The following is a 13,450-nucleotide window of genomic DNA, read 5'->3' on the forward strand; positions in this document are numbered from 1 at the left end:
AGTTCTACACACGTCCATTCGTTTTTGACTTAGGTAAGTCTTATCAAGTAGAAGGGGATTTCTGTCAATCTCTGCCGACCCCTTGATTGAATAAATCGGGGACAGTCTGCATTTCAAAATAGGGAACTGTGGACACCTATTGAGCTTTATCCAATGTAATGTTCCTCCATACTCCCCACCACATTTACTCCCCCTTTTTTTTTTCTGATTGGAACAAGGGAGTCCTTACCACTTTCTATGTCAAAGTTTCTGGGGTGGTGGACCATTGAGGCTTCCTCCTGAGTACATTGTAGACTTTTAACTTTCCATATATCCACTCAGTGAGAAAAGAGTAAAGCTGGTTTCCCACTTTCCATTTCCCCTGGATGCTTATTCCCAGGTGGACAATTGTTAGTTGGAGCAGGACCAGCTTACGTGTGATCCTCTTCATAATACTGTGTTCAGGATGACACCCCCTCCCCTTTTCTACAGTTGTGTGCAGTAGAGGCCCCCCTTCACGTTAATTCTGGTTGCAAGTGGTTCCTTCCCTGCTTGTACAGTTGGTTTTGGGGGATTTTGTATGCCTTGTTATACTGGTAACAGGATGTACATACACTGTTCCTATGGTTGAGCGAATGTTATGTATCCTCCTCATAATTCCAAATACAGGATGTTGCTTCCCAGCATTTATGGCTGGGTGAGTTAAGAATTTCTGCTCTTAATATCAATTACAGATATTGCCCTGTTTTTATGGTTGAGTTGAGTCAATGACATGACCCAGCAGTTCCGAGTTTGGTTTGTTGTACTTCTTGCTCTTATGGTGGTTTTGGGAGTTTGTCTGGTTGCAGTCACATGCCAACTTTAGTTGGTTGACGTATGACACTCTGTTTACTTATGGTTGGGATTCATGTGTATTTGTAACATGGTTCACATGCACTAGCCACATTGTTTATGTTACTCTATATTTGTTTTTATCTGATTGATTCTTAAACTCCTAATGTCAAGGATGAGTTGTGGAACGTCGTCTGTACATTTGAGGTGGTTAATTGCCATAGCTACGGATTGCACCTCTCAGAACAAATTACACTTGTGCACTTCCTTTTTTTTCACCCATATGAGGTTCATTTCCTTCTTCAAGGGTGAAGGGCATACATGTTTCAGAAGTCACTCTGTACCCCAAATGTGTGCTTCAGTTAATTTCATAGCACACCTGTTCATTCTGGACAGTTGCTTTCTCCTTGGTTTCAATGGTATGTGCCTACACCGGCCCCTCCACCTTAACAATGTGGAGTTCTAGCTTTGTGTGAGAAGAAGTAAGACTGTATCAGAAATTAACATTTTCTTACACTGAAAATGTATTTCTCATAAGTACTTTATTTCCACTCACACACTTCTCATCCTTCCTCCCCACTGCCAGTGTTATTATTTTAGATCCTGCCAATTCTTGAAAGTGAGGATTGAGTGGGAACAATAGAGGGAGGTAGCTGCATCAGTACAGGTGGTGCAATACTATTGGTGGAGAGTATCATATGCTATGTACATGTTCAATAGTGGTGCAAAATTGGTGAGGTATATGGTCTTGAGCACTGAACATAAAAATTCTTTAGCAATGCTTAGAGAGGGGGAAAGAAGATCAAGATAACTCTGTGTGAGAGGTGGTAAGTAACTATTAGAAATACAATTTCACTGTAAGAAAGTGTTAACTTTCATTATAGCCATGTGTTACTTTTCCAGTATTTCTTTCAATCAATAGAGTTAATCTTCTTTCATTTGTAAGTGTTCAAGTAGAAAGAAAAAAGCTTGTTTGCTACCAGTGTTTGGTGGTATTAGTAGTACTATAAAGCATGAGAAGTACCTGTATTTTTATATAAAAGTAAGTAACTAAAATACTTGTAGTTAAAGTTAAGTATTATTGTGGATAAATTAGAAATTTGAAGGTTTAAAAATATCTTATATACCTTTTAAAAAAGTTAAGTAACATTTACATATTATTTGTTTGATGAAAAGTGTTTATGTATTTGGAAAGTTGGATGGACAAAAGACTGATATAAAGATTCTTCATTTTTTCTGTATGCTTTTTAAATCTTTGCTACCACAGAATTCTATTAAGTAAGTTAAAAGAGTTTATCTCAGACAGTGAAATATTTAGGTTAAATATCCATTGCCCTGTTCATATATAATTATTCTGCATAGTTTCAATAATATTCACTCAGAATGTAAACAAAAGTCCACACAAACAACGTAAATTATTCACTTTGGAAAAAACGCTTTGTTTGTTTTCATATATGAAACTGTAAGAAAATAAGCAATAGTAAACTGTAACATATTTCTCTAGATGAAAGAATGTATTTATGTATAGCAACTGGTGTAAGAAATCAAATAGAAACTATTTATATACCATAACAGACAGTACTAAGTAGCCCTATGTTGTTGTTTATTCATTTATAGATTAAAGATTGACAGCTTTATTTAAGTAATATAACTTTTGCTAGCAGATACCATACTTTCAACTGATTGAGAATATGCCTGTACAAATAACAATAATTATAAAGAAGACAGAAATTTAAAATTGTGTATTCTATAAAATATTATAATAAAAACTGAAAGTACAATAACAAATATGTTTGTTCACACACCTTATCCATTCTCAATGAGTTTGTAAATTACTTTGGATCGACAAATCTTTGAGTTATACAAAAAAAACATTTTCAAATTAGTTATTTGAAAGTTATTACATAATTAACATGATTTATTTTATTTATAGATAAATTATATTTTTTATTATTGTCCTCTAGTGGTTCAGTGATAATATTAAGAGTTTGATCGTCACATTGGATATAGCACAGATAACCCATTATGCAACATTGTACTTAAGCCAACCTAATTCTTTGTGTACAAAACCTCGTGTGTTAAAGATACTTTCTTGATATCTGTTCACCCTTTTAGTGTACAGCCAAGGATGATACAATATGAGGTACAGCCCAGTCATATTTTGTGGTGTGATTAGATATTAATCCATTTATTGGTGGCCTAAATTTAGTATGTTATTGAACCATATATAAAACATTTAAATGTTTTAAGGCTTTCATAATATGTCAATTAATAATGTTTTAATGAAACTTTCTTAAAGTTGACGAAAAACATATTATTTTTATTAAAAAAAAGAACATGAAATGTTGGTGACAGTAGTTTTTACTAACCTCTTCAGTATAAATATAAAAATTGAAAATGCCTTTCCAATCAAATTAGCCAGGATTTATTTTTTAAAAAGGTGGTAAAAAAGTTGGATGTGTTTTTATATTAAGTATATATATATATACATATATAGTTAAATTTTTATACAGAACTTCTTGTAGGCAACGTCCACGACAATTAATCAGCAGTAGTCATTAATTGGTAAATAAATGATTATCTGATATATAACTAATATGTAAAATTGAGTTGATATAATGGTTTTCCAGAGTTTTTCAGCAGTGCGATATATGTTCTGAACAATAATGACAGTTAATGTGTGTGTATATATGTATATAAACACACACTCGTTAAAAATTTTATATTTTTCTCTAGCACCATTAACAGTAGAGGAAGACCATCTCTCCCCTATGCATGTTAGTTACAATGTCGAGACTACATATATGGATAGCTATGCTACAGATAACATTGATATGTCAAGAGGTCCTTTTCATGCAAGGTAGGGAAGAATTTGAAATTATGATACAAACACGAAATATTTTCATGGTATGATTGTAGACTGAATTTTTATGTTCTTCGGCTGTTTAGAATTGTTTTGAAAACATTATGTTTTTAATGTTTGATACATGTATGAACTGATTGACAATGCATTTAATCTTAAATACAGTACAAAATTTTGGCTAGTGTGTTGTTTTCAGAAAATTCAATGATGACATTTGCTGTAAATCTTACAGTACACTCAGATCTCTACTTGTCAAGATTAAACAAGAAAACATCTCACGACAAACATAAAAATATCATTTATGAAATACTGTGTTCCTGTAAACAGACCTATATTGGAAAATCAGGAAAACATTTTGGGGCAAAAATAAAATAACAAAGACTGCATGAGACTGATGAAAACCACAGAATTTTTCCATTGCAGAACATTCATTGTTAATGGAACATAAAGTAGACTAAGACAGTTATAGAGTCATTGACTCAAATAAGTTCTGGAAAGTAAGAAAGATTATGGAATTTTTCTACATTAACATGCTGAAACTCTCACTAAATGCAGACTCAGACATAGAAACATCAACATTTGCATGTTCCACCAGCTACAATCCAGAATGATCATCAGATCACAATGTCACTTCTCAATCCACCCAGACACTATATAAGTCCATCATAGTCCTTGCCAAGTTGACCTACAGATGAAGATAAAAAGACAAAAGGCTTTTGAAACATCATTTACTCTACTTGTGCTACCTTTGTAGACCTTTTAGTCCTCCAAAATATATTCTCTACAATTTTCACTCTGATCTAGGCATTGTCACCTGTTTGACCTTTGTTTTTTCTCATCATGAATACTTGCTTAAATCAGCTAGAAAAGCACTGTCCTTTTTTAATTAGCAATCCCCTACAAGCTATAAATTATAAATATATTTCAGATCAGGTAGATTTACCTCATAAATTCTGTAAGCTTTTCTTGTTGAAATGTTCTTACTCTGACAACAACCACAGTACTTTTGTTTCTGAATGCCCTTGATGAAATTCCTTCCTTCCATATGACTTATTGTACAAGTACCTCAAACAAGATTTTTTTGTTTGTGACAGTTTTTTCCATATGTGTGGGCAGAATTTTTTACAGTAGGTGTCTGTGATTTGTTGGCAATAAATTTCAACAATGAACAGAGAGCACACAATCCACTTGTTTCAAAATATTATATTCAAAAACAAGTCAAATTTATATACAAATATTCATTACACAGTTAATCACCACAGTTGTATCCAGAACTTTAAATACTCATCTTTTCATCAAGAGTCCCTACAGGCTGGTTCAGTTTCTTTAGAACCCAACTGACAAGAATAATTCTTCTTTAGTCTGTTATTGCAATACAATAAGTATTAAATTCAAAATTCACTTATGTTACCTCATGGTTTACCACAGTTGTATCCCGAGCTTTAAATAATTTTCTTTTATGTCAAAAGTCCACACATACTGTTTCAGTTACTTTAGAACCCAATTGACAAGACATATTATTATTCTCTACTCTGTTATTTCAATACAATCTGTGATTATTACACTAAAAATCGTCACTATCCACTCTTTATGGCTAAACTTACAAAAACAGTCTAGATCTATTTCACTATATCTCTCACTAACTTTGTCTTACTTTCACTTTAATTAACATACTTACTTGCACTAACTTTGTTGCCTATATATATATATATATATATTCCCCAACTGTGGCCTAGAACTTTCTACAAATTACAAGACATTATGATGTAACAATACTCACTTAAAGGAACAAGAAAAATTCAGAAGGTTCAAGTAGCTTAACATCAGTTTACAACAATTGAACTACACAACAAATGATTTGTAAACAGTTCTAAAAATAACTTACTTTAACACTTGCACAATATAAATTAAGTACTACTCTCATATAAACTTAAAATGAACAGTTGTGTATATCTAACAGTTTGTCTGTATTCATGATATCAAAACACATTTATTCAAGTTGTTGGGAGATGGCTGGGAATGCATTTCAGGTGTAAATACCTGCTTGAAATAAATTTTAGTTCTTAAATCTAAACTTTGAATCAGAATTATCTCTGAAATTATGTAAGCCAGAATACCCACATTGAGATGGAGGAGGGAATGAAAGAGTGTCATGATAAAAGACAATCAGATTATCACCAGATACTGAGCTCTGGTACAGGAAAAGTAACATACATAGACCACAGCAATACCAAGTAGTAAGAACAAGCAGAGCTTGAGCAGCATTCAGAACCAGAATCGCAGGTGTTAGACTGGATTTGGCTTCTCTGATCTTATTCTAACCACGTTAACACCTGGCTCTTTTAGATTCCTCTGAGATGCCTGTTGACTAAGTTGGTTTTGTGACTATACTGGCCTTTTCATTTTCAAATAATAGGGATTTTAGCCCCAAGTGTACGCCCATTCTCTACTGAGGATATTCTACTAACAGTTTCAGGACAATGCTTTGTACTCTGACCCTAGATACCTGCCTAGCCAAACTCTGGGACCACACCTCCAAATATGCATTGCTACCCAGGCATCTCCATACCTCCTGAATAACCTTTATATTTTATTTATAGGGCAAAGAAATACTCTGATCAGAATAATGTTTTCTTTTTATTAACATTTTAGAGTTTTCCCCACACTGGATTCTACATTCTTCTCAGTGTCTTCTTATTCTCAACTCTCAGTTTTTTGTGGTCTTGTTTTGTTACCTTCCCTGTTCCAGAGCTTAGCATCTGGTTATCTGTTTATCTTTTATTGTGGCACTCTTAAATTCTCTCCTCCATCTCAGTGCAAATATTCTGGCTTACATTATTTCAGAAGTAAGTCTACCTAATTTGAATTTTACATTTAGAGAATTAAAATTAACTTAAATATCTACATCTGAAATAATTTTCAACCCACCTCCCCACAACTGGGACAAGTGTTTTATGACATCAAGATTGCAAAAAAGAAAATCTGGCTGGTGGTGGGAAAGCAAAGTTTATGTAGTTTTCATTGCACTTGCACAAAAAGTCACTTGGAAGGTGAGAGAATGAAGAACTTTGGATAAGGTGACATGGTGCATTGCATTAAGGACATTTCTAACTAAAACTTGCACAGTTGTTGTCAGGGCAATAATGGCTAAACAAGAAAAGTCTTAAGTCTCACAGTATTTCAGGCATAAGTAACTGTTTGAAATACATTTTAATTCTGAAAAGTAATATTCTTAACTGCTGCTAATTTGAAAAGGACAGGTTTTGTACATTGAACATATTTTTGGTACTTTATTTTTATTTCATTTTTGTGTGCCTTTGATGCATTTTTAAAGACTTCTGATCAACAGTTGTCTAACTGAATTGATTAGAACTAGAAAGTTCTGTAAAATTAATGAAGCATGTTTTGTGTAATAGACAAATTGAAAGCACTTAATGTCATAAATTAAAACATAAGAAAACTAGAATGTATAATGATTAAAATAGGTTGAATCAATGGTTCAGCTTCTTCTGTGCATACAATATTTTCAATCTTAATCTTAATAATATCTCATGAGGTTTGTCCAACTTAGGAAATGTAGATTAGTCCAAAGTCTATATATTAAGCTAACAATGTGAAATAATTTTTGTAATCTACATAGTAAAAGAAAATTATAATAATGAAAATAAACCATTATAGTCTATAATATCTATGAAACTCTCTCTAAAGAAACATGGTATAATTTATTTGTTTACATTAAAAATTAAATCTCTAACTTGATATATATACTAGATTGCACTTTATGTTATAAATAGCACTGAAATAGTATTCTGTTTATGGTAAACCATACTGCTATGTTTTTATTTAACAAGAAATGTATATCAAATAAAAAAATTGGGTGTTTTTTGATTGACTGAATAATTCTATTATTTTTAATTCTAACTCTAATGATTTATTTGTACTGGTTTATTATATTTTGTGTAACTGTAATACCATGTATATCACAATAAAAAATTAAATAATTGTTTTATTAACAAACTATGAATGTTTCTGTTATTTTTTATTCATCAGTGTTTATATTTTTGTCTTGGGCCTGAATATTTCTTCAAATAAAACTCCTCATCTAACATTTTTGAGTTAGAAGTGGGTTTCTTTTATTTTAAAGACCCTTAAAGTTTTGTCCAGTTGCTATTATTTATTGTTGTACATTCATATTTTCTTGAGTGAATGTTTTTGGACTATATTGGCAGCTTCTGTTAGCTTTTTGAATCATAGCTAAATATTTTGCACTGCTATTTTACTTAAATATAGATATTGATTCTGTAAGCTAACCTGTATTTTTTTTTATCCCTGTGCAATCCCTTATTTGTTTGGAACTTTTAGCAAGCTGAAATGGAAGATGTAAGTTGATTATTGTATGTCTTTTTTTACTAGATATTTGTATTTATTCTTAAGATAAAGTTTTAGCCTGATCAGTGGACATCTGTAACAAAGTACATATAAAACATAATCAGTTTTCTTCTGCACTGAAAAACCTTTGTGTGTTAAACAACATTTGACAATGAAATACACTTTACCCTATACTTTATGTTGTATTAGTTTCTAACACATCACTATTCATTAGTTATAAGAGCAATTCAACTCCTGTGAAAATAGTTTGAATTTATTGATACTTGTTAAAAAAAGCCTATTGAAATTTAAGGATTATTTTTGTTTTAAAAGCAAGTAATTTAAATGAAAAATTTGGTGTTAGTTTCATTTTGTTGAAAATTCATTTATTTAATTGTAAATGCTTTAGTGCAATTTTCTTTGGATTATGTTTAATTTTTATAATTAATAAATGAACTGCAACTTTTTTTTTAGTACCATTTAAACTAGATGTATTTTATAGTTGTTAGTCAAGTTTCTTGTTTTTATGTTATTACTGACATATTTAGAATGTTTATTTAGGTTTCTTGTCAGCTTTATGGTGGATGCTCGTGGAGGGGCCATGCGAGGATGTCGACAATCAGGTGTAAGAGTGATAATACCACCTCGGAAAGCCTCTATGCCTATGAGAATCACATGTCGTTACTTAAGAAAAGAAAAATTAATCCATCCTCCACCATTGATGGAAGGAGAAGCTTGCGCTGCACGAATTTTAGAGGTTGGACCAGTTGGGGCCAAGTTTTTAGGGTACATTTTTTTTAAGATTTACATATATAGAATTTCAAAAGTTTCATAATTTTTTATGTATGTATATAGTATACATGCTTGAAATTGTCATAATTAGTAGTATAATTATCAGAATTTTCTATTCAATTATGAAATAAATATATTTTTAGGCATAACATTGCTAATAAGAACTTTTTTTTGTCAGAAGTGCTTTATATTATGTGTTTAATATTCACATGTGAAGTGTCGTTGCTTTTCGTTCTATCTTTCATACACTGTGTTGCAAAATATTACAGAACATGCTTTTATATTTTAAAATAACTTTTTTTCTGGGCACTCAGTATTTTTTAATTTTACAGTTTTAGAAATTTCTAAATAACAGATTTTTTAAAAGGTAATACCAAGATAATAGATTTTCAATAAAGTTGTTATTGTATATATAGGAAAAATGTTTTTTATAAAAACATTATTGAACATTATAGGCCTATTATTATTGAAATTCCACACTTTACATCTCTTCGAGGAAAAGAACGAGAAATAATAATTTTACGCAGTGATAATGGAGAAGTCTGGCAAGAGCATACAACTGAGGCAACAGAAGAAGCAGTTCAAGATACCTTGAATGAAAGTTTTGAAGGAGAAGGTGGATTTCAGCTTTTTATTTTTGTTATTTTAAAGTAATTTTGATTTCAAGGGAATATTTTTTTAAGTTACTACATCTTATAATAAGGATGTTTTGCTCTTATAATGTTTATGAAATTTACTGAGATATATGCTCTATCCTGAAAAGAAGAATGCAAATTAAATTGTTCATAAATTAAAATTATGTGAATATTCTCCCTTTACTATATCTTTTAGCATAAAGTTTCCAAGGCAAAGTAGAAGAGAGCTATTTATTAGATTTTACAGTTTGCATGTACGTAGGTGATACTAAAGACTTATTCATGTTTTACGTAAATACAAATACCACCATTAAAAAAAAATTGTTGAGTGTTTATATTATAGGTAACTCTACTTTCAGTAAAATCTTAACTATTTATTTTTGTTTATTATTTTTGATATTATAATTGTTAAGAGCTCTTAAAAAATGCAGTTTTACTTAAAAAAAAGACAAAGTTCTTGTGCTTAAAAAAATTCTCTTTTCATTTTAGAAATAAATGCCTTAGAAGATCTTAATGCTGACTGCATTACTCGAATTGTGACTACAGACTTTCCACAGTATTTTGCTATTGTTAGTCGTGTAAGACAAGAAGTCTGTAATATTGGACCTGAGGGAGGAATAGTCAGTTCTACAGTAGTTCCCCAGGTCCAGGCTATCTTTCCAGAGGGAGCACTAACAAAGAAGATTAAAGTAGGACTTCAGGTAATGCCTTCTAGTAGTAATGCTTCTGAAAGTCATGCCAAATCATCCTTATTGTCCAATGATAAAGAACCGAAGCACCCACATAATAATTGGGTTAAAAAAACAAATCAGAATTCAAGATCTACTTCTAGCCGATTCCCAACTTTCAAAAAGGATAAAGATCCTTCTTCAAAGCACTCTACACCAAAATCTGGCTTTTTTGCTGAATTTATCCGTAGAACCTGGCCAAAACTAGACTTGTTTTCGAGCATGTGAGCAAATTAAAAAAAACTACACAAGAAAAATAATTTTATGTTGTCAATATATCAATATAAGTTATGTTTTTGATCTGTTCAAACATGTAATAAGCAAATGTGTTCTAGTCATTCATACTTATTGTGGTAAGAAGCAGTATTCCTACCTGTAATTGAAAATAATTTTGTATTTTATATTCTATACTGGGAATCACTAACTTTGATTTTGGTCTGTGTGTGTAGTTGCATTTGTTTATTTAAACAAACCATTTTTCAGAGCAAAGCTCAATCTTGTTTACTTTTTACTCAAAAAGTGTGCTTTAGATAATTCAAAAATAGTTTCTATTGCATAAAGAAACTAAGAAATTCAGCCTATACATTAGTCCCTACAAGTGTTTTACGTGTTTGTTTTGTGTGTGTAGAAAAGCATTATTTACACATTTTATTTGTTTAAAATGAAAATAAATAGCAATTCATATTATTAGATTAAAACGTATTGCTAACCACTTTGCAGTTTTATATGTTGCAACATTAAATATAAATACTTACACCTTCACTAGGTGTTTTAATACAAATAGACATTCCAAAAATAAATCACCGCAAAAATGTTACAGCCATATATTTTGAAACTGAAACACTTTTCTAACTGTGATATGCAGAGATATTGCAAGATATTTGACATTTAATTTTATTGATTATTCTTGAATGCAATTTTTGATAGTGTGAAATTGTAAGATTCCAGCTATGTATTTTGAACAACAAAACATATATAAGAGAACAGGCAATCAAAAAAGACAGCTTTATGTTTAATGTTCTGTAAACAAAAAGTTCACCTCAAAGAAATACATGTGTTTGAAGGGTGTTCAATAAGAACATGATTTTACTACTTGTAGATCATATCTGATATTGGTTTGTGGCTTACATTAATACAACCAATATTGAATATATGTAACAATCCAATTAAAGAAACTATTCACTTTGACATGAGCTGCCATATCAACTTATTGTAGATGTTTTATGTCAACTCTTGGAGTCCGTTGTGCAGACATCTTACTATTGTGCAAGTATTTATAGATAATAATTCACATGGATTTACTATTGATATCCAGTTTAGGTACATGGATTATTCCAGTTATGCCATTTCAGCAAGATCTTGCGTGGGGGCCAAAGTTGAACCATAATTTCTACAAAATGCATAAACTGTTATGTAGCACATTTCAGAGTTCATGCATCAACTGTAATAATTACTGAAGATATTATCAGATGGTTGCGAAGAACACGAAAGATATGGAAATTTTGACTTTGTATTTATTAATTCTAGTAATTTCCCATAAACACAGCCCCTTAACCAGACGTTTTACATAACTGAAAAACAAAATTAAGGCTTGGGTAGGGCAGCTGTCTCCCTCCCCTTCCCAATCGGCATCACTAGATTCTTCTATTCATTTTTTATCTTGTCTACTCTCACAAATTTGTCATCAGCTACTGCAGTTTGTGGCCATTCTAACTTTAGCTCACCTCTGATGCTTGTTTGGGCAACAGTTTTCCTTGTGAAACTACTCATACAGTTATGTATGTGATAATGAATCATTACTGTGTATGTTGTTTAACTGTTGGTGTATGAGCACATCCTTTTTGTCCTCTTTTATCATGAATTTGATTACAACAGCAGTCAAACCTAGTGTCATCTACAGTTCTTCTAATTTAAATGTTTAGCATGCCCTCTATTGTGAATGCTATTAACATTTGAGAAGTGTTGATATTTTAATGTTTACTCATATCAAGCTTATGTGTAAAAAAATATTGTTTCTTTCTGAACACCCCTCATGTATAAAAGAGAAAGCATTCCAAAAAAGGTAAATAGTACTGTGTTACATTATTTACTAATATTATTTGGTCTGTAGTGGGTATTAATGGAACATTAACTATTCTTTCTTTAATTTGATAGGAATTATTCTACAAGTAGACACTGTTTTACAGTTTGAGATAGAGATTCAATGATCAGCACTCACAATAAAATAATAAAAGTTATGATTTATTAGTAACACAAATTTCAGCCTTGAGCTTTCTTCATTGTAGCTAGTTTAGTGTACGCACCTAAAGAAGACTCAAGGCCAAACTTTATGTTACTAATAAATCATAGTTTTTATTATTTTATAATGTTGATCACTGAATCTTTATCTTGAAATTTCAAACTTTATTCTCTAGAAGCTATAACATACTTTAAAATACACTGATTGCCTTGTTGTGAATATCATTATAGATACATATACTGATGATATTTTTTTTTCAAGTTAAGCTTTATTGGCATGTAAAGCCTGAAGGGTACAGTGTACAAGGCTAAGAGTAGCATTTGTAAGACTATGAAGCCAGTTACGTACCTAATGTAACACAGAACATGTGTAGATCAAGTAAGTTTAATAGATAATATAGTACCTACTTTTTAACCAATATTACACAACAGGACACTGCACTGGATGGATTTTAGAAATGATGAGCAAAATGAGCACATTCTCATATATGTAACTTTGTGTTGACAGAGTATTTTCTGATTAGTATACTTATATAGTGTATTACATAATTGCAAAAATAAACACAAAACAACTCTAAATGTTTTAAAAGCAACAAATTTTATTTTGACATCTACTTTAAAAATGTTTAATTGTACTTGTGTATCATCTCTGATTACAATAGCTTGTGAAATAAATGATACATTACACAGTATCAGTGTTTTTCATATAATATGGCTCAGTATGTTAGTCAAGTGCAGTGAAAGAGATGAACTTATTGATTCTGTATCAGTATTAATTTCATATATATAGCTTGTGTCCATGAACAGTTTTAACTGGGCACATTTAAATGATCGAAATGTTTCTAGTCTCTGAAAACGTCTGTTAGGACCAATGTTGTTTCCACTAGGAAATCTCTTAGAAAACTTTCATGATGTGCAGAGTGAGTAAAGTTCAAGAATGAAAGTGTATAGTATGTAGTACATATTTAGAAATAATAATAATAATCTTACAGAGCATTGTTTTTAGTTGTTTTTTG

At 31.1% G+C, this 13,450-nt stretch overlaps 1 protein-coding gene across 10 annotated transcripts in view; it reads left to right on the forward strand.

Annotated features, from left to right (window-relative positions):
• Positions 1-13,450, forward strand: part of LOC106456833 (ankyrin-2-like) — a 171,222-nt gene that overhangs the window by 69,674 nt on the left and 88,098 nt on the right. For all 10 annotated transcript variants that reach the window (XM_022383585.1, XM_022393917.1, XM_022382520.1 and 7 more), the window contains exons 20-24: positions 3,547-3,670; positions 8,036-8,053; positions 8,603-8,827; positions 9,289-9,449; positions 9,958-10,169. In XM_022383585.1, the coding sequence (XP_022239293.1) occupies positions 3,547-3,670; positions 8,036-8,053; positions 8,603-8,827; positions 9,289-9,449; positions 9,958-10,169 (740 nt within the window). The remainder of the gene's footprint in view (positions 1-3,546; positions 3,671-8,035; positions 8,054-8,602; positions 8,828-9,288; positions 9,450-9,957; positions 10,170-13,450) is intronic.

Source organism: Limulus polyphemus, unplaced genomic scaffold (assembly GCF_000517525.1).
Source record: "Limulus polyphemus unplaced genomic scaffold, Limulus_polyphemus-2.1.2 Scaffold0, whole genome shotgun sequence".
Lineage (NCBI taxonomy): Eukaryota > Metazoa > Arthropoda > Merostomata > Xiphosura > Limulidae > Limulus > Limulus polyphemus.